The 22,240-nt window shown below is 34.6% G+C and overlaps 4 protein-coding genes across 4 annotated transcripts; 3 read left to right on the top strand and 1 right to left on the bottom strand.

The window, feature by feature from the left end:
* The first annotated feature begins 62 nt into the window (after window positions 1–62).
* Window positions 63–2,593, top strand: LOC114526370 (uncharacterized protein NKAPD1-like). Its single transcript, XM_028547959.1, has 5 exons — window positions 63–203; window positions 641–732; window positions 899–1,000; window positions 1,134–1,217; window positions 1,440–2,593. Exons 1-5 carry the CDS (start codon window positions 96–98, stop codon window positions 2,077–2,079), a joined length of 1,026 nt encoding a protein of 341 aa, XP_028403760.1. The 5' UTR covers window positions 63–95; the 3' UTR covers window positions 2,080–2,593.
* Window positions 2,594–3,114: 521 nt separating this feature from the next.
* LOC114526361 (thioredoxin-like) lies at window positions 3,115–5,597 on the top strand. Its single transcript, XM_028547947.1, has 5 exons — window positions 3,115–3,261; window positions 4,356–4,460; window positions 4,772–4,831; window positions 5,158–5,223; window positions 5,351–5,597. The coding sequence occupies exons 1-5, from the start codon at window positions 3,238–3,240 to the stop codon at window positions 5,414–5,416; spliced, it is 321 nt and encodes a 106-aa protein (XP_028403748.1). The 5' UTR covers window positions 3,115–3,237; the 3' UTR covers window positions 5,417–5,597.
* A 2,396-nt stretch (window positions 5,598–7,993) lies between these two features.
* LOC114526336 lies at window positions 7,994–10,688 on the bottom strand. The gene is made up of 2 exons (XM_028547919.1): window positions 10,600–10,688; window positions 7,994–9,474 (listed from the first exon to the last, which is right to left on the bottom strand). The coding sequence occupies exons 1-2, from the start codon at window positions 10,606–10,608 to the stop codon at window positions 8,320–8,322; spliced, it is 1,164 nt and encodes a 387-aa protein (XP_028403720.1). The 5' UTR covers window positions 10,609–10,688; the 3' UTR covers window positions 7,994–8,319.
* A 160-nt stretch (window positions 10,689–10,848) lies between these two features.
* Window positions 10,849–21,549, top strand: LOC114526335 (protein Hook homolog 3-like). The gene is made up of 29 exons (XM_028547918.1): window positions 10,849–10,986; window positions 11,285–11,373; window positions 11,448–11,520; window positions 11,681–11,731; window positions 11,906–11,957; window positions 12,055–12,135; window positions 12,471–12,538; window positions 12,608–12,673; window positions 12,848–12,931; window positions 13,039–13,136; window positions 13,502–13,578; window positions 14,856–14,920; window positions 15,010–15,093; window positions 15,434–15,476; window positions 15,624–15,709; window positions 15,933–15,986; window positions 16,147–16,197; window positions 17,662–17,721; window positions 17,860–18,008; window positions 18,129–18,201; window positions 18,520–18,587; window positions 18,805–18,921; window positions 19,015–19,097; window positions 19,245–19,345; window positions 19,458–19,508; window positions 19,600–19,656; window positions 19,861–19,932; window positions 20,258–20,436; window positions 21,276–21,549. Exons 1-28 carry the CDS (start codon window positions 10,948–10,950, stop codon window positions 20,399–20,401), a joined length of 2,136 nt encoding a protein of 711 aa, XP_028403719.1. The 5' UTR covers window positions 10,849–10,947; the 3' UTR covers window positions 20,402–20,436; window positions 21,276–21,549.
* Window positions 21,550–22,240: the final 691 nt, after the last annotated feature.

The following is a 22,240-nucleotide window of genomic DNA, read 5'->3' as shown; positions in this document are numbered from 1 at the left end:
AGGAAAATTAAGGAATTTTGGTTTTTTAGGTGTAACTTCCACACTGAACTCTATATATTATATTTCGTGGAATGCTAATCATGCTGATATAAATCATGGCCATGGACCAAGATGGCAGTTGGTTGAGTGGATTGAGTGCAAGAAAAAGTATTGATAAAAGTTTGTTAAAGAACATTATAAGGCATACTGATGCACACAATAAGGTAAAATTTAAATACAGATTAACACAAGAAGAAACCTACGCACATGTGGTGCGGTTTGTAATTTGGCAATAAATTGTATATTTATATTTATATATATATAAAGTTTATAAACAGCTTTTAAGGTTGAGTCCAGAAGAGAATTAAAATTAGAATATACCCTTCACTGTTTCCGATTTTTAATTGAGCCTAGGCTGCTTACATCATCCCTTTATTCTTGTGGATTACCATTAGTGAAATCTATGTGAAAAAATGGCATGTAACAGTTTTGTCTCTATATAGTCCCTGAAAATTGAAATAGGCCTGAAGGAAGTATTTGTATCACTTTTATAAACAAACAAGAGTAGAGACAAAAATATGACCATTAACTATGTAGTTTTTAGCTCTGAATAAGATCAAAAAGTGAATATTGTTTAAAGATTAATTTGTATGCCAATTAGATTCAAGAGCAAAATGAAATGTGGAAGCAATGGGGGTTAAAAAAGCAAGCTCGTGAGAGAGACTTGTCATACAAGCATGATGGCAATATCAGGTATATATAGATAAATGTTGAAATATTTTACTAAAAATATTCTTAGAGTGACACATACAATCTTATTGGTATCAATTCTATGTAAACCATACAACTTTTGTGACTGTTTCAAATATAAATAAACATGTAAGATCATGCTATAATTGTAGGTTTTAATGTTTTTAAGGGGTTACATGAGAAGTGACAGTGGCCTGTCCTCTGCTAAGAAGAAAGAAAGTCTGAAGTGGAACCGTCTTCTTCTAGAGTACGAGGAAACAAGGAAAGATCGGTGAGTGCTTGGAAAATTGCTGTCACTAAAACACAGTTATTTCAACCATTTAATTTACTTAGTATGAACCCAATATTATTCACTCTTATGTGATCTTTTGACTAATAATATGTAAAATGTGGTCCTCTTTCAGCTGGGGACATAGTGGTTATAAAGAATTGTATCCTGATGAGTTTCAACATGATGGACATGACAGTGAAATAGATACAAATGAGAGGTACAACATGTTTTTCTTTTATAAGAATACTTCAATTATCATGTTTTCATTATTGGTATCATTTTTCCAATAAATTTGCTATCAATCAAGGGATTCATGAAGATTTAAATATTGAAACACAGTTGGGAAGCCATACCTGACTATTTTTTTCCAAAGTAGCAAAAGTCAAATTATATAGCTACAAAAATATTTGACACTTTCAATTTGTCTTTACATGCCAAGTGAGGATTCAGAGAAAGTAACAGTTAAAACAGAAAGTCCTAGCAGGGAAAAGACAAGCAAAAAAGCGAAGAAGGAAAAAACAAAGAAATCCAGAAAACCTACATCTGATTCTGATGAGAGCGATGTTGAAATGACTTTCAATCGCAGAAAAGCAAATAGAAAAGCCAAAGAGGTTGACGATAAAAAGACCCATGGAAAAAGAAAGATTGTTCAGAGTAAAGAATCGAATTTTAATCGTGGAGAACGGGAGAAATCGAGGAAATCTAAATACGACGAATTAGACAACGAGAATGAAACCGACGGCAAAAGCAAGAAAACAAATGGCAAGTCCAAGGATCTTCATAATCGAGAAATGGAAAGAAAGGTGAAACTGAATAAGGAATCAAAGACTAAGCGATCTGAAAACCATGGGGAAACGAGTAGAGAGTACATTAACAATGAAAGGAAAGAGAAGAAAAAATCATACGGCAATTTAAGGAATGACGGCAGGAATAAAACGAGAAGTACTGAGATATCAGACAGTGATGAAAGTGTAAAAAAACGAGGTGATAGAAAACGAAATAGGGACGATGCATTGAGAACGTGTACTAGGGCAGATGGAAAGACTAGTTCGAAGAAGAAAACGAAAATGAGACATTAGGTTTTGTTTATTTTCTCTATATAGTAGCCGACGTGAAGGTATACCATAGTCTTTGCAACGGACAAAACGAGTCAAGAATTTTAGCTTACCACTTGTGTTTAATAAGTATTTTACACTGTAAGATAAAATTACATTTCACCATTTGTTCCATGAATGGTTGATAACGATTCAGCATTGAAAATTCTACCGTACATTCAAAAAGTTTTGAAATCAATTTTTGGCAAATCAAAACCCCCGGTTGAGAAATTGTAAAAAAAATATCGGGACAAATTGATGGGACAGTGAAGTGTAATAATACAACGGCAGACTTGCTTTCTATTTCGAACTTATCCACCGTTAAAGCTAAACGGGCTTGATGCAACCGGCCCCAGGGTCAGGGGCCAGCTATTCGAAAGGCGTTTAGCTTAAACAGTGGATAAGCCAACGGTTTAGAAATACTCTCATAGATCTTGTGAATGACTGAACCTGCATCTTATGCATTTAATTAATATGTACTTCTGTTGACAATTAAACTATTTACATCGAAATATTTCTGTTCAGTTGTTCAATAAATGGATGATTTTGTTTTCCATTTCGAACCACCCCATGTTTTCGTTCTCGTGGTAGTAGTGGTAGGCGATATTTCTTTAAAATATCGATACTTTCGATACTAAGAATTTGGTTGTTGGTATCGATACTATTTTTCAGTATCGATGATTTCGATATTAGGTTACGTGAGGATTACATGGAGTATTTCAGACCTATGAAGCATTCCTCACGCTGCCCACCGATTAAGATCGACTGGAAACCCGCGAACGGGAGGCTGCGAGGAAGACTCAATGGGAAGACCACGATCTGCATAAATTAGGTGAAAAGTGCCAGTATCAGTATCGATATCGTATCGAAAATATCGATAAAAAAATATCGATATCGTATCGAATCATAAAACCCCAGTATCGCCCACCACTATCTCGTGGCGCTCGCGAAACATGTCTGGGCGGCTACCTGTGGGGGGGGGGGGTGAGGGTGAAATAGGGTGATATTCATAATAAAAACATGTACATTGCAAATTACTGTCGGGAACTGTCGGGTGTCAGGGCGTAGTTGCAACAACGTACAGCACGATTTTCCAAGATATTTTCTTTCCTTTTCGACTTCGCTTTCCAGATTCACTTGATAATGGTTAAATATTTAGAAACTCAGGTAATGAATGGTACACTAGGACGTTTGGTATAATTATAAGACGTTTAATTTAATATGTTGTTCAGTTGTTGTATGCTATTGTGTTATATAACTTATTAATTTGTTCCGAAATAGCCAGAAAATCGGCGTGGTCGGCTACGTTGCATCATCTTGGAATAACTACATCATGTCGCATAAAAATGTGGCATAAGTTGTCCATTTAGCCATTTGTTATATATATATATATTGATATATATATTATTATTCTTAAGTGGGGTCGAGGGGATGGATTCCATGCATGTCATGCTACAGTATGACAATCATAAAATATATATATATATATATATATATATATATATATATATATACAATCGTTATCAAAAAGGTTGTCATATTGAAATACGTATATAAATACATAAATAATTCAATATCAGTATACATATCAATATCATATACATATATAAATACGTCAATATCAGTCACGTGATTTTACTGCATAGGTTAATTTTATGGGAAATCTGTGAAAATCTTTATTAAAAATTTCATAAATATAATAGTAAGGTTAACAATATTGATAATAATAAAGAAACAAGACAAAAATGAGCGAAATAAACAATGTTTAATGCTCATGTGATTGATATTTATATATTTGTATATATATTGATAGGGACACCCTTTTTAATAACGACAATAACGACACCCTTTTAGTAACTATATCAACATTTATTCACCTCCTACGTTTCGGGGCATGCCCCTTCTTCAAGGATGAATATTGAAGAAGGGACAATGCCCCGAAACGTAGGAGGTGAATAAATGTTGATATAGTTACTAAAGTTTATTTTGTGATTTACGTATATGAAATGAAAGTAAACGGGATCGGAGAAGGGTTTGTGATATATGTATGTATATATATATATATATATATATATATATATATATATTATATATATATATATATATACATATATCACACATATATATATATATATATATATATATATATCACATATATATATATTATTATATATATATATATATATATATATATATATATATATATATATATATATTTATATATATATATATTATATATAATTATATATATAATATCTCAGGCGGAATTTGATGCATTTCGTGAAGAACACAAAGATAAATTAGTGGTCATAGATTTCACAGCATCTTGGTGTGGACCATGCAAACACATTGCTCCTGCTTTCGAGGTGAGATTAGTATGTGAAGGTAATTCATTAATTTCTTAATTCTAAATTTAGAATAAACAGTAAACATGGAAAATATAGCAAGTGTATAAGACATGCTGATAAGTTACTATGGTCATTGGTCAGCCATATTACAACAGAATTGCAATTACTTTAAACATGACAAACAGATCACTATTATTGATTTTCACTTAATGGATTTTTTGTTTTGTGCAGTACTGAACAAATATATGGAAATCCATGCAATTTTACTTGAATGTCATAGTACAACCTTAGGCACTCAGCAATGTTTATGTATTTTTTTGTTTTTCTAGAAATTAGCTAACGAATATCCGAATGTCGCATTTGCTAAAGTGGATGTTGATAATAATTCGGTTTGTGAATTTGTTCTCTGAATTCTTTTCTTTTTTAAAATGGCTATAATGGCCGCACACTTAAAACTGTATGGTACCTACAGATTTTAGGGTTAAAAACCATACAATACCTATGGTTTTTAGTGCCAATATATAATGTGATCTAAGGTTAGAGTAAGCTCCTAATTGTCATTAAAATTTAATAAATTAGGCCATTTTGGTCCTTACTAAAGTGGGTTATTTAATTACTTTAGCTACGCCTGCAAGTAAAGAACATTAATAATATATGCACATATGAATTAAGACTACCTTTTAAATTGTTTTTCCTAATTTGTTTTTTTTTAAAGGAAGTTGCAGAATCCGAAGGGGTTAGTGCAATGCCTAGCTTTTTCTTCTATAAAAACGGAGACAAGGTACAGTTACGTTTTCACTTATTGGAAACCCATTTCACCAATAATGTGTCCATTAAACTTTTCTCGATGATCCTCTAATCCTTCTTAACATATGACTGGAATGGAAAAATTTTTTCATTATTTCTAGATTGATTCTATAACTGGAGCAAATGAAGCAAAGCTCGAAGAACTAATTAAAAAATATCAGAAATAATTTCCCAGGTCAATCTTCTTAACACCAAAACGTATTTTGCACGAAGTTGTTTACTTATAAGAATAAATTCCAATGTAGCTACTACCTAATGCACCTAGTAACAGTTTAATTTCTCTCCGGACCGTAGAGAAATAATTGTAATAGGAAAATACAAGGAGTGAAAATTTAAGAAGCATGTGCCTAAATTGTTTTATTTAGTTATCATCGTGATATGTGCATCCGGTATTTTCCGTAAGATACTCGACACACTTCAATCTATCTCTTCGCCGAACGTCACCCAAATCTTTCAAGTTCAGCGCACATAAAGCCCGTTTTCCACTAGGCGAATTTATTCGCGTGAATTGATAAAAGTAGGAAGCGATTCTACTTTTTCGCGAAAGATTTTGGCGCCTATACTCTAGTTGGATACCTAATTTGTATTTTTGATGAATAACTTTTTGTTCTCCAGCTCCGGCCAGTTCGGTGGCATTCTGCCTTGCGTTATCGAAATGAGCAATTTCAGATCATATGAAGCAAAGTATAGAAAAAAATACAATCTCTTTTCCTGTACAGCTGATAGACTGAAACTATCTAATCTCCATAATTTTTTCATGCATGGCAACACGTGAAGGTAATCTAAATGAAAAATTACAAAGCAACAATTTTCGCGTTGAAAAGCGTGGAAAAGATACTGCATGCGGCATGCGATATACCACCTCTTCCTCTACTTAGCTTTCCGGTGACTTATGCACACGCGAAGCTGACTAGAGAAATACTGATTATACTGATTCGCATATTTATCAGTTCCAGCAGATCAGCAATCACAGGCTAACTGTCCCATTGTTTATCTTAAAAATCAATACTGTTACAGAAATCATTGTAGAAATAAGTGAGAGTTTCAACTGGAATGCATAGCCAACTGATCGAAAACCTGACCTAATGTTCTTTAAATAGTCCACGAGTAACTGCACTTCCATGCGATGTATAAAAGTTAAATTCTGGATGTTCTCTTCGTTGGGTTCGCTATCGGTAGCTAAGATAATAAATTCCTGAGAATTCCCATTAGCAGAGAGACAGAGATTGTTAATTGTGCAAAGGAAATTTTTGTCGTGTTTCTCTATTTTTCCAGCAAGGTAAAGTGGAAGAAGCCATATAAATGCTACGGTTCCAATTTCCAACAAGGCGAAAAATATAGTTTCTTTATCGGAATGAGTTAGATCTAAGTTACCAATTACATCTAAAGGTACTATTATTATAAGAAACACGTTGTGAATTAGAAACCACCATTTTAGGCGACAGCAGGATTTCTCAATCTTTAATATATAGTTGCACATGTGATCATGTATGGCCGCTTCTGCGCCTTTTGTCCACTTTGTAAACTTAAACAGTTGATGCTGAAGTCGGACATTGCTCATGAGTTGAAGTAAGTCAACAATAAATACCACAGCAAAATACGCTCCTACCATGTGAACTTGGGCAACAAATACAAGCCAAAGCAAACATCCTCGGAATGTGTCATGATAAGGATAAACAGCATCTATTAGGCTGGTTGTAAGCCCACGAGAACCGTTCGACGTAGAGGTAGCCAGACCACCAATCAAACTAATAAACACAATTGTTGAAATGACCGTTCTGATATTGTAATACATCAACTGTCTCGGAAATCTCCTCAAATGCGATATGTGAAAGGTAATAGGAATCATGTTGTCTTCTATATCACGAGATCGAAAGTAAAATGAAGCGAAAAGATAACTCAGAAGTCCACCAACAGAAGTTACAACGCCAATACAATCGCTCGTTACACCAATGTTTCTCGTTGACACCAAAAGGGCTACATAACAAATACACGTACATGAGAGCAGGAAGCTTACGACCCCAATCATTCCACGATTCAGATATCGTATGAAGCAATAGTTTGATTTTGGATGCCAAAGACTGAGGCCTCTTAGTAGAAGTTTCAGCAGGAGAAAATTTCTGTTTTCACTGAATGTGAATGATATTGAATCTGGTGTATGTTGGGGTATAAACCTCTCTTCGTCATTTTCCGAGTCACCGGCTCCATGAAGATCAAACCTATTCCTCGACATGCTTAGGACAGTTATGCATTATATATTCTTAGTTGCTTTAAAACAGAACGGTACTAAAATCATTAATCATATTGAACGCCTTCATCTGTCGAAATGTCAGAAATAGTTAATGAAGCATCTCAACTTTTAAGTGACGAAGGGAATGAAAATGGTGCAAATCGTCAAATGAAGCTGCTTTCGATTGTCACGTTTTTTGCATACACGCACGTAAACGTTTAAAATCTTCCAAGTTGTTGTATAATTAATTTTATGCCAGAAAAACACATCAAATCATTAAAAGAATCAAACCCTAGGCATCTATCGTTTAAATGATTTTAAACTTTCACGTGCGTATACGTAAAAAACGCAAAAAGCGTGCAAAAAACGCAGCAGTGAAAACGGTTCGGAATGAGAAAATTAAATGCAGCAAAGTCGTTCACACTATAAAACTCTGCGTCGATACAAAACCAAGTATTTGGTTACCCGTTATATTTATTATATAATTCTGCTTTTAATTCATTTATATGCTTTTTTCATAATTGCTTTTACATAAAAAAGTGGAAAGCAGCCACAATAATATAGGACTTCTATAGTAGTCAGTCAGTACAACGAATGAAGTACAATGAAACTGCCAATAATGCCTAAATGGTCCTTTACAACCCACACTACCGTTCTTTGCGCTGAACGGTAAGAGCACTGTTCTGGAATCGCCCAGGCTCGACTCCTGCTAAGGACCATTTTCATTTCTCCCAACGCAAGCAACGCTCCTTGGATGTGCGGATATTTAGATGAAGGGAATGATGGATAATATTTAATTCGTGGATAATTTCTTGATAGAACTCCTAGTCAAAATATTCCTTACATCAAATGACACTTTTTGTGTGAGTTCGCAGATTCAGAAACATGTTCTTCATTTCCACCAAGGAATAAAATCAAATTCTGAGGCAGTGGCAGTTTGCTCAAGTTTGATCTATCCACGTGACTAAGAACCGACAAACGACACAAATCTTTCAAACATTGCATTGCTTGGGGGATTCGAAAGAAATGAAGTTGGTAAGCATCAAGATCCCAATACCTGTTCAGCTCTGGTGGTGTAAACATAGCGAAACGTGAACCACAGACTGTGAAGCATGGAAAGATTGAACAGAGCTGACCATAGGTAAAACTATATGGCATTCTATATAGGGGTTGTAGACTGATAGAATCCATCACTATACACATACAAGATTCTATATTAGCCAGAACGCACAAGTATTGGCCGTTGGGACTGAATCTTAAAAAGCTCTCTCTTGGATTAATCACACTTTTACTTGGAACAAAACTTGGACGAGTATCTTCCAATTTAACTGCTTTTCCCATGTAACTTCCGGAATTCCAGACTCTGACTTCCATTTTGTAACCCAGCACAGCGATGTTAAATTGCGATTTAGAGACACCGGCAGGTACTAGAGCCACGCCAGTGGGTTGAAAATCTTTACCGAATTCACTAATGGGCAGATCCTTCTCACACAAGCAGAGAGCGTTGGGGATGTTAAAAACACTTAAAACACAAAGATTCTTGCTGTGAGCTAAGACGGCTACAAACTGTGCATCATGAGTCATTGCACCAATCACACCTTCAACAAACACAGGGTCATCCATCGAGAAAACAGATGTATCAATGCTCATTTCAAAACGATGACGTGGAATCTGACCAATGTGTTTTAATTCTTTAGTCACATGATCATACAGGGCAATCTTGTGACGACGAGCTTCGTCGTGTACTTTCATACAAACCGACACTAAACCATCACCATTTAGTGTTCTATATTCATCAAGGGGTCTATACATATTTTCCATGGGCAGTGGTGGATATATGTCATATAGTTTGGAATCCATTCTGGGTCTAAGGCGTTGTAAAAACAGTTCAATACTTTGACAAGAACGTGAAGTGAAGTCTATAGTGGACATTCCCTCTTCCAAACTGCATGTCCAATAAGGTTGAATGATTTCGGTATCTGACAAATTGACTGGCTGTGAAAAACAAAGAAACAAACATTTTATACTCTTAATGCATGCAGTAAACGTTGTCAAGACTGATGCATGCAGTGAATACGATTTTGACGCATGGAGTAAATACGATTCATCACTGTCCTACACTTAATGAAATTCTAATATCCTTGGCTGTATTTTTTACCTAATAGTATGGGAAAATATGATGATGATAGTTTCGAAGATGGCAATTGCAATTTTTATAATTTTCTACATTCTATCATCTTGGACGTAAACCAAACGTTGAAGGTTTTTTTGGGAACAACACGAAAGCAAAAACGAAAGCACTGAGATAACGGTGTTAAAGACAAAGACGATGTTGAAGAAAAATGCAACTTCGGCCTTACTAGCTGCTGCAGTGTGGTACGCAACCACTAAGCTACGAAAAACGTTGCTTGTGAGGTGTAAATTCGCGTATGTAAAGATGTTTGGTTGGTGCAGGTGGTAGGGTATGGATTAGGACTTGGCCCTTTATTTGTCTTTTATTAAGGTTTTTTGGCAGATACATACGATAATTAAAAGCCCAAAAACCTGCAACCTTCATTTTCGACTGAGGAAGTGCTTTTATGTATCTTTCAGTGATACCTTTTACAAGTTTACAACTGGCACTACCAGATGATTTTTCATATTCTCTGTGAATATCAATCCTTATATTTCAATTTATAACAATATAATTAATTTATAATAAATCAATAATTCAAGCAATCCAAACAATAAATGAAAAGAAATAATATAAAACCAATCCCATCAGAAGTGAATTGGATACAACAAAATTGGATCATGTGAAGAGACCTTTAGCCATAGGTGATAGGCCCATAGCATTGACCCCAAGAGGTTGAGCATTGATACAGATTATAGACTGTAGCATATAGATCTACAATGGATTGCTGAGAGTGTATTGATAAAAAATGGGTAGGGTCCATAGGGAAGATGAGAAATTATTTTCCACTGATCTATATATGGATAATGAATGTCACTTTTATGTTCCAAAGATCTGCAATTTATGTAAACTTTAAAAGCAATTTTTTCATTTTACAGAATTATTGTGATTAACCCAGTACTGATACTAATTACTGATAATTACTGATAATAATTATTTTTCATTACCTCAATCATTCCTCAGTAGATTTGCCCAAAAATCAAAATGTCAATTTGAGATTGATAAAATTTTTCTCTCATTGATATGTCCTTTGTGGTGTTATTGATTTAAAATGTTACGATCACAGATTCACAGTATTGAAAGTCTAATATATTACAATTTCCTTGAAGGAAACCATTATTGCTGTCAAATGACACTGTCAGCGGTTTGGGTTGCAGACTCAGGACGGTGTATTCATTTCATAGTAATTTCCTTCATCATCTGATCAAGGGAGATATTGAAAAATTCATAATAAATACATCCCGAGTCTTGAAATTTTACTGATTTTATTTTAAATACACATCACTGAATGAGATATGGATGAAGAGAGCTTATGCGATAGCTTGATCATTTGGGTGAGTAAAACGCATAACTTGGACCCTGCGTGAATGATGCCACTTGTCAACATAAGCCTCTATGTTGATTTATATTGATTACCAAAGCTTTATAATCGTATATTTTATAAACTATGCGTTTATATACGTTTGTCAATACGTTTTTATATGTATATAATATACTCCATTACATTAATCACGCTTTTATTGCTATTGCAAAAAAATTCCACTCAGTGACTGGTATGTGTTAATCATTCTTGCATATCCCTATTTTCTAAAGCAATTCATTTACCACTCATTATTGATATTTCATTTAAAGCTGAATACATTTGAAAATCTTGAAGCTGCGAAGTCTAATGCTGCAGAATTAAGTGATGGAGTGGCTATGTGTCAATGTCTTGCTGCTATGTAAGTTTTGTTAGTTAATGAAAGGGAGAGGATTAATCTATGCTATTCTCATCCAAAGACTATGTATGTTTTAGTGCCCCTGATTGGTTTGATGATGAATGGATGTCAAAAGTGAAAAGAGATGTAGGAGATAATTGGAGATTGAAGGTAATCATAAGTCACATTTTCAAGCTATAATTTCTTGGGACAATCTTGTGTATATATATATATATATACATGTTAACAATTCCTATCTCTAAATGGTTATGCATTAACATTCAGCAAAATCTGGATAAATGTAAAATATATGTTTCTTTTATTCATATAGTGTAGTAACCTAAAGAAGTTGTTAAAAGGAATTATGGATTATTATACTGAGGTAAATATATTCATGTAGGTCACATGGATATCCATTGTCTATGGCACTTGGCAACTTGAATAGGTACTAGGAAGGGTTAGGGAAACACAAGCTATCATGCTACTGGACTACTGATGTACTTTACATTATATGTAGATAAAAAATATTCAAAAAATTTTAATGTATAAACTCCAGGTTCTTAATATGGATATTGTTGGTTTTACTTTGCCTGATGTTTCCTGCATCGGTAAGTTATAGAAAGCAAAACTTGTACAAAGCAAAAATATCAATCATTGTATCACTGTATGTATAGAATTTAAAGTTTTAATTACTTATTTATGCAGCCGAGAAACATGACAAGGCAGAATTAGGAAGATTACTGCAACTTATATTGGGATGTGCTGTCAACTGTGATGAGAAACAAGGTACAGAATTTTCTATTCTAAGAAGGTTGCTACTACTATTGCCTAAAAAGTTCCTTAATCAAAAGCTATGAAGAGGTCTTAGGAAGATGTATAGATCAATAAAATCAAATACTTAATCGTTAATGTTAAGGCTGCTTTCCACATGTTTTTAGATGTACATACACGTACGGAAAATTTTAAATGCTTTTAAATTTTTATTATTCAACATCTAGGTCAACTAATGCATACTAACTAAAATATGCAGAAAACTAAGTTCCTTCGATTTATTCACTTTACAATCAGCCTTTACAATTAAATTCATATTTACTAATAAAGAATAAACAATGTTTCATCAGAATATATCCAAAACATCATGCAAATGGAAGAATCTGTTCAACATGTTGTCATGAATGCAATTCAAGAGGTAATCTAAAATGTAATATAATGAATATTGAATATGGTAGAGAAAATAGCAAATTTTCTCTGTATTTAGTTGATGGCATGTAAAGATGTTTCAAGCCCTGTTGATAATGATACATTCAAAGATCTTGAAGTTCAGGTTGGTTTTCATATACATGCTCAATAGTTCATTATGGATTTAACACCAAAAGGTGGTAAAAGGAAACGTGCATACAACATGGTGTGTTTAGCTGAAATTGATTTAAGACCAGCGAAAATAAACTCTGAAGCAAGAAATTGTGGAACAATAAGGCTTACAAGTGTTTCTTTTTAGCATAAATCAACCCTTGACCAATTAAGTTCAGTTTTGGCTCAAAAAGAAGAAATCTCACAAAGATGTCATGAACTGGATGAGCAGGTTGGTGCTCGATAATTATTGCATATATCTGTTAATAAAGTTATAATAACTCGTATTTAGAGTATGCTATGATTGTTATAATTAACATCTAATTTTCTACCAAATAGTTATCCTTATTGCGAGAGCACCATTCCACACTCGAGACAGAGAATGAAATACTGAGAAGACAGTTGAATAAAAGAAGTGACGATAAAAGTCAATCTGGGTTTGTTAAAGTCATTCTTGTTCAATATTCAGTCATTCATCACTGGTTTACTGCCACGAATATCAGAAACAGATACAACTGGATGATACCATTCAAATGTTAACCACAAATCTGAAAAGACAACTAAAAATTACGTCCCTCGATCGTAGCCAGAAATATGCGACACGTTTTGGCGCAACACAAAATGAGAAACTATCTTCGAATTATACAAACGTTTAGGTCTACTGTGCACGAACGTACCACTTCTAAGCCCCCGAACGCATTTATTACAATAGATAATGAGCTTTTTTTCTATTGATTTAAATTTTCCGCTTTCGCCGCATTAGAGGTAATAATCACATGTTGTTCTTCTCTTTTTATTGCAGAAATTCAAACGAACGTGTGAACCAGCTTCAACAACAACTTGAACAACTTAAAGACCAAAACTTCTCACTTGAATCAAGTATGATGATCTTATTAGCACATTTTTCATGTTATTTACAAAATTTAGCACATTTGCAAGAATTTCTTAACGGGGGAAACGAGAAGACATGAAATTCTAAAACAAGATAACCTTAGGAAGATAACCTCTTTATGCCTGTTCTTCAAAGAACGCCAGTTCGTTTCCGTAAACAATTTTCGCGAATGCCGCATGTTTTTTAGTAATAAAATTTTCACTAGCTATCTTCTCCGTATAATCTCGGGTTGGAAAGAGATCTGTGATATCTCAAAAGAGACAATTGTTACATGTCAATCGCTTCATGTGTAAAGCATAAACAGCTAAAAAAAAACTACGTGAAAACATCTAATAATCTGAAATTGAATACAGTTTTATGTATAGGGACGTCAGGTTTCCTCCGCAGTGCTGTTAAATCTATATTCTGGTTAAATGAACATCTGCCATCTTTTTCGTAATTGTTCGTTCAATTCTCTACATTAAATGATTTATTGGATATAAACCAATTAAATGATTTATTGGGCTCCGCAAACAGTCACCCTAATACAACAACTTGAGAAAGTTCAGCGTCGAGCTACCAAATTCATATTATCACTGCCATTCCGGACCAATATTACGTACAAGGACAGGCTTTTGAAGATCGGTCTGCTGCCCCTAACCTACTGGCACGAATATCTGGACATCATGTACCTATTCCAACATTCACAAGGTGACCCCAACATCTGCATTAAACAATCAGAACGCATCACAAGACGATCAGACACCACAGGTCGTTACACCACGTTTAATATACATAAAGCAAACACGACAACCTTTCAGAACAGTTTCTACTGCAGAACCCCAAGAATTTTCAATGAATTACCAGAACATCTCCGCGACTCCAAACTCTCAATCTCTAAATTCAAATCTGAACTGTTTAATTATTATAACTATCTCACAGAACATGTATATGACGTGGACATTCCGCAAACGTTTAAGAGTGTATGTGTAAAATGTAATTCGTCTCGTCCTTTGTATAGTCTAAATGTAAAGTTGTGTTGTTGAGAGTTATCCATGCATGTTCAACATATTGTGAAACAACCTTGTATTGTATAATATTTTGTAATAATGTCCACCACTAATGTTCATGTAAATATTCTTATTCTATTTAGTATAATTGTACTGTAAGCAAGGGACCCCATAACTGGAGTTAAAACTCTGTGGGGCTCACCAGCCAAACATGGCGAAGAGTATAAATAAATAAATAAATATAAATAAACAATGGATTTCGCTGTTTTGAACAGGTCGAGATGAATTTCGAATAAAATGCAGCACATATGAGAAAGAAAATTTGGATTTAAGTGAACGAGTGAGTAATGGAAATATTCTGGGTGCATAGCAGTTCTGGTACGACGATTATATGACAGTATATACTATTTCTATTTCTGTGCATTTCAGATAGAACAACTTCAGAGTCTCGCTGAAGAATCCCAACAGTTACGAGATGAAATGGATGTTCTTCGTCACACTCAAGAGAAAGTCGTAAGTTTCGTTACTGAAAGCGTTAATCTGGCCACTAAAGGCCCTGCAACTTGCAATGCAATTCTTCGTTTGAGAGATGTAAATTTGGCAAGTACCAAACCTTTGTCTTGGAAAAGTAGAATTGCATTGAAAGTTTCAAGAAATATTGCACCGTGTATCAGGGCTTTATAATGCGGAACAATTGCATATCATTGTTAATGTCGTCAACCCAAACTGTATATAAGACCCTCTGGTTTGGTTATCAGTGCGGTCAGTTTTACTTTTGAAGTGCGATAAACTTTTGATAAATGCGTGAAACATGTCATTTCGTAAGTGACCAGAGTTTAACTTAACTTTTCAGGCAAAGTATGAATCCACTATTGATTCGTACAAAAAGAAATTAGGTGAGAATATTTTATGAGATCATGGTAAAACTATACAACTTTTACTGATTATTATTTGGCAATATTGTTCATTTTTCATGATTCATATTTTCATGATTTATTCTGTCACTCTTGTTCAAGACAATTGCATGTTTTAAATATTTTAAGAGGAATTGACGGAAATGAGGAAACAAATGAAGACAATGGAAGAGAAAAACGCTTCATATATGCAGCAAACTATTGATTTGCAAGAAGTAAGTAGAAACTTTCTTTTCTGGCTGCTCTTTCTGCTTCTCCTTCTTCTCACCCCAATAAAGTTGCCACTATTCCAATACCAGGAAAGCTTTTTATCTCGCTGCGACTTCGACAATTAGCTACCTCAATATATATATACATAGAGCGAAGCTATAGTCAATTCAATCGTTAATTTCTTATTCATGTTAGAAGATCCCTGAAAAACTTCTTTATTCTCTTCAGGATTTAAGGAAAGCGAATGCTTTAAAAACACAGCTTGAAAACTACAAGAAACAGGTACATGAATTTGACACTACTGATGCCATTCGTTTCCCGCAATTTTTATTCCCGGATAAGGAAAACGAGAGTGCGGCCTCCAACAAACATGATTATACCATGGATTTTAACATTTCTTTCGTTATATGCTTTACCCCAATTCATGCACCATTATTTTCAGGTTCATCAATTACAAAACTCGGTATCTGAAAATGAAAGACGCGCAGATAAGGTAAACTTGCATGCTACAAAACCAAAAGACTCCGCATGGCAATATGTCATTTTTAGTGCAAAGTTTGAGAAACTTTGCAGTATTGTGATGAGTGGCGAAAATTCAAACGAGTCAGTCAGACAGTCAGTCAGTCAGTCAGTCATAGTGTAAACTTTACGGGGGGTAGGTTGATTTATGCGTATAGTAACTTTTTGTATATGATCAGTAATTTGATCTTTTTAAATCAGTTTAACTTGCTTTATTTATTAAAGCACTATACCCTTTTTGCAAAGTTCACCAAAATATTGAGGGATTTTGGCGGTTACAGTAAATTTTGAAGCATTGCTTTTCCGCGGTTTGGGTTTTGTTTTAAAGGGATTTGCGCAGAATTACCCCCCGGAACACCCGATTCTTTCTTACACGTCGCAACTGCGCATGTGCCGTCGAGACTTAAACATTATTCACGATGTAAAGAAACGAGGAGCGACGAGCATTGGATCAAAACATTCCGGGCGTAAAAATCGAGCAATTCTTTGAGAATCTACGCACTTTATCAACTTATGCTATGAATTACGAGCATTCAATTCAACACAAATATAATTTGGAAGGTTTATTCCATAAATAGAGCTAAGAGGTTAGAAAGAAAAGACGCCGTGTTGTTTATGTATTGATAGACTCTTACACGAATGTATATTATGTCGATAGCAAGTCGATACCTGATATTCTGCATACAGTACATAAATGATACTATACAAAACGGACATTTTGTGCAGTAATCAAATCATTTCGGCGGTATACAGTATTGATTATAAGTATATTGTTTTGTATCGATTTACGCGTCGAAGTATCCACATCATAGACATAATATGCACCGCGGTTTATTTACATTATTTACAACGCAACTATTTTGGCTATTCTTATGAAGTGACGGATAAATTGTAGCCATCATATAAATGTAGTGAATGTAGTCACAGTTGTTTGACGAAGAAAAGAGACTACACTGAGAAAATCGCGCCCGGTTTGGCCGGTTTACATGGCAACTAAAATTAGCTATAATTTAATAGTGACAGTTCCGCGGCTAACGTAATTTGAGTACTTTGAGTAATTTCCTTTTGATTAATGTTTAACTTAGTTCGTTACATTTTCACTGGCATAAGTCAAAATGTCTATGTTGGGACAAACGTCTGGTTGCTTAGGTATTACAGGGCATGAAAACTTTGCACTATCCTTGGATCCCTAGTTATGATAAAGATTAGGTTATCTGTGGTTCTTTACTGCGCCATAGGGACACCCAATTTAACAATTAAAGAACAAACATAAAGTTGCGTATATTTTGAGATACTCTATTCTTAAATGAATGTACGTTTTCAATAAGGAAACTACTGTAGTTCATTGACGGCAGATATTGAATAAAAAAGCCTTTAGACATATCCGCGGATTCTATATAATAGCTAACGTTAACTATAACAGAATGTATCGTTTTAGGCGGACTTTGAATCCAAGCGAGCTAAAGACAAACTAGTTCAGCTTCAAGGAGAAAATGAGGTGGGAAAGAATAAGAATATTATAGAGGAATTATAAGTGAAAACAAATTACATTAATAGTTGTCCTGTCTAAAAGGTTTTCGACCTTCAGTAATTTTGATTGCTGAAAATTGCATTATTGCAAATTTCATTTTTGCAGCGGTTAAAACAAGAAAGAAATGCTCTCAGGGAGAAAAATGAAGAACTTACTCTAAGTGAAGTATCCAGAACAACTGGCGAGAAACCCACATTGTCCGAAGGCTCGGATGGTGATGGACTATTTATGGCGGATTTACCGCCCGAGGCAAGGTTAGTTTGGTCAGAGTGTCAGATACGACGTGTATAGTAACGCATTCTTTTATAGCTAGCTATGCAACGCAATAACAAAATGATAAAGCTTGATAAAACTTATTTTATTCTCGTTTCCAGAGAGAGGATTATGTTACTTGAACATCAAAATAAAAAACTAAAAGAAGAATCAGCGGGACAAGAATCTGAAGAGGTAAAATTAATACAATCACACGAGTATTCAGCGTGCAGCCGTGCACAATGCATCTCGAAAACCAAAAGTATGAAACGCACTTGCAAAAGCACCTTTCAGCGCCAAATGTTTCAATAACTTTCAAATAGAATGTGTTCACATGCATGCATTGCTTATTGTTCGCCCCCTGACCTGTGCTGAGTATTGATATATCAAGCCGACTTTCCACTAGCGATATTCTTTACGTGAAGCGGCATTTTGTAGCTCACAACAGCTATATTTACGTCTGGAGCAAATACGTTTTATGCCTTAACTACGAGTTTCAAAATAACTTTACAGACTCAGTTATTAAAGAGTTTGCTGGACGACGCCAATGCAAGCAAAGAACAATTGAAAAAAGAAATGAGGTTTGTGAAACACTTTAGAGCATATAAAGTCTGACCTCAGAAGTTGACATGCATGCTTCATCTTCATTAGGTATTCATTTTGCTTCTCGTGTGCTGAGCGCATTAACAACAAAAGGATAATGAGATATCTCAACTGATTTTCTTTTATTTTTATGCGTTTGCCACATGCATGACGAGCACATGATGTTTGAAACGAGACAAATATATATTTTACTAGGGAGTTGAATCAACGTAATATGGAGCTGGAAAGTGAGTTAGAGGAAATGAGAAATCAGCAAAGCAGTCTACGAGAGGAGAAAGAAAATGAACTACAGCAAAAATACATGGACCATTTGTAAGTGCTTTGAATTCAGAATATAATGTATGTTTAACGATTATCACAATAGGTGATTTCTGTTAAAAATAACGATAATTATTCAAAACTCAGACAAAAATTGAAAGACGCGAACGATGAACTTCAAAAGAAAAAGACGTACATGGAGTCCCTTGAACCCCGAAGCAATGCAACAGGTTTGATTTTATTCAGATTAAATACTAAACACTTTGAATGCATGGTGTGGTAGACGTTTTGTTTTATAACCAGCGGTATTAAATCATATAATGGGCGAAAGAAAAGCCTATGTCTGAAACCTAAATATTCTGTATTTTCTTCTAAAGCGGAAAAGGTAAATGAGTTGCAAGAACAGTTGAGCAAAAAAGATCAGGAAATGAAAGCAATGGAAGTAAAATACAAGAAATATTTAGAAAAAGCAAAAAGCGTACGTTACATTACTTGAAATTCATGTTATAGCTGTATACAGTATACTGCTGCATCTATGTGTTTAAATTATGATAATATATGCAGTGTTTTAATTACCATCGTGTCTTTAGGTCATCAAAACATTGGATCCAAAACAAAATGGTCCAGGAAATTCACCAGAGGTATTCTGGATTTTTGAGTTATAAAAGATGATTAGGTAAAGAAAGATGCGGCATGGATGGTGAGCTTAATTTGGGATGTTTTTTATTATAGATCGATACATTAAAGAATCAACTTCAGGAAAAAGAAAAATTCATCGAGCATTTAGAGGTAATGATGATACTTAATAGATTTATAGGAATGCGAACTTTGTATAATATACAGTATTTTTGGAACGTATATTTTGTTACGCACGAGGAAAGTTATGTAAGTTTTGTAACAATTACAGTCAAACAAGTTACTGGAATTGTAGCATAGCGTACTTCAATGCGCCAAATATGTTGTGCCGAATATTTGTGTGTGATATTATTATAGCGCGATCAGGAAAAGATGAAACTAACCCGTGAACGGGAAGAAAAGTTGATGGTAACGGCCTGGTATGAAATGGTATGTTATAACCTTGTAAGATGACTGTTTAATTTTATGTGAATAGCGTTGCATATGGTGGTGGGAGCGGCATACCGTTTTCGTATTCACCGTAGTAAGTTGCATGTGATGAATATACCATGTCATCTATTGTATTTATCGTAAGTTGTGCTGTGACTGAGGATTGAAAGCAGGTTTCTAAAAACTAAAAAGCATCAATATTTCAGCAAGTGATTCTGTTCCAATTTGATATGACAATTCAAAGAAAGCATTTCTTACCTACATGAAAACCGACACGCATGCACTTGTTGACAAACGAATATTTGACTTCTTTGCAATTTTCCAGGCGATGCAGTTACATAAAAAAGCGGCAGAGGAGCGACTGTCTGGTAGCGTAGGAATGTCATTTTTAGCAAGACAACGTCAAGCAGCGGGACGAAGATCTTTAACATCAAATACAAAACAGGCACAGACCGCATCTCCACGATAATGAGATAATTGCGGTTCAATATCCGTCATCTGCAGGTATAGATAACTGAGATTTGTGATTACAATAACGTTGCACTTTGGCAGAACTACACCGCCATTATATTCATTACAATACACCACCATAATATTAATAAACTTTAATAAATCAATTAGTGTCAAAGACAATTAGTCTGTGGTGCATGGTTTTCTGGGGTCAGTTACAGAAACATGTTGTATCCTAGCTGTACTAACTTGCTTTACCTTTTTGTAACTGGCTTAGTTCTTTTACAAGTAGTTTGCCAGAGACACTTATGACACTGAGTACATACATGCATTCATCCTCGGTGGCTGCTCTATGCATGGCTGCCCTACTGCAATTGCAATGAACCACTATCTAATAAACGGAGAGATGGGTGATAATAATATGTATTGCCTATTGGACTATAATTGATACGTGCTAGTATGATTAATACGTGCCCATGCATGTCATTGGTTTGTTAAAACTGGTAAGCAAATGAGAGAATTCCACCCATCTATCTCTGAGCAAGCACTTTCTTCGCGATAGAAACTCCTAGTTTACGATAGTAACATATACATAAGATATACGAAGTAACGTATTGACCGGGCTGCCCATGATATAGTAACTGACGATATCGGAAATATCTAAGCTCTACACGTATATGTAGATAACAATATATGTACAATGCAATAGACCTTTGAGGTGCTTACGTCATGTCGGTCTCGAACAATGATACGTCATGTCGGTCTCGAACAAAATTGTATAGATAGAAAACTGTGTGACGTAAGCAATTCAGAAGGCTATTTCTAGAACAATATTTACACCACCAAAATCCTTCTTCAAAATTAGTTAATAGTTAATTTTTATCATTTTGTAGATGCAATAAAATTATACGACATTATACAACAACAAATGTTTGGATGAAGTATAGTTGTGTTGGATCATCTTGTTTGAAACACTGCATTCAGACTAGGAGCAAAAGCACCGCGTGTCTCGTCTGATCAATTTTATAGTTATAAATTATAAACTAATATTTTGCATAGTGTCTATATACTTCTAACGTAAATACAAATGTTCTTATACATATATAGCTTATATATAATAGACATATGGGACTAAACTTTGTATATTTTTAGTATAAAAAATAAAATGAGAGGTATGGGACAAGTGACTGGCATTTGAACCTTTACACTGGTATACCTAACTGATCTATGCACGATATGCCAAAGAGTATATTTGCCTAGCGGCGCGTGAAAAAGCAGCTATGAAGTGAATGTCAAAAGTGAATTATACAGTGATTTTAACTGTATTTGTCGCACTAGCCTGGGAGTATCCTTGCGCAAGATTTTTATTAATGAAAAAACGGAGACATTATCCTGAATACCAAAGTATAAGATAAACAATAGTTACTCGTTGTTGACGCAATAAGCAAATTTCATAAAACAAATTTTCATACATATATTTTGTCTGTTCACTAATCTTATAATCTTGTCTGTTCACTTACTTGTGAATTCGAAGAAAACTGTCATTAAAAAGTTAACGTTTTGCAGGTGATCCATATTTTACGACTAACGGTGGTGAATATGCAGGAGTTAGCCATGTTCCTTTACATCCAGCTTGACCTTTTGGCTTCCTTTCGATAAAAAATGAACAAACTTCTTTCCTTTGTTTCAAAAATTCTGTTAGTTTTCGCAGCTCACTTTTACAGTTCAAAACACAAATCGTTTCTCCATTCTTCCACTTTTTGTCTTTAACTATACATTTGTCCTCGTCTAGTCCCCAAAACGCATCTATAAACTTCTGAGAATATTTCTGAGCATGTTTTCTTGACGAGCGCGATAC

This window comes from Dendronephthya gigantea, unplaced genomic scaffold, assembly GCF_004324835.1.
Source record: "Dendronephthya gigantea isolate DGI-Jeju-01 unplaced genomic scaffold, DenGig_1.0 000038F, whole genome shotgun sequence".
Taxonomy (NCBI): Eukaryota; Metazoa; Cnidaria; class Anthozoa; order Malacalcyonacea; family Nephtheidae; genus Dendronephthya; species Dendronephthya gigantea.
This window is presented reverse-complemented; position numbering and strand designations above follow the sequence as displayed.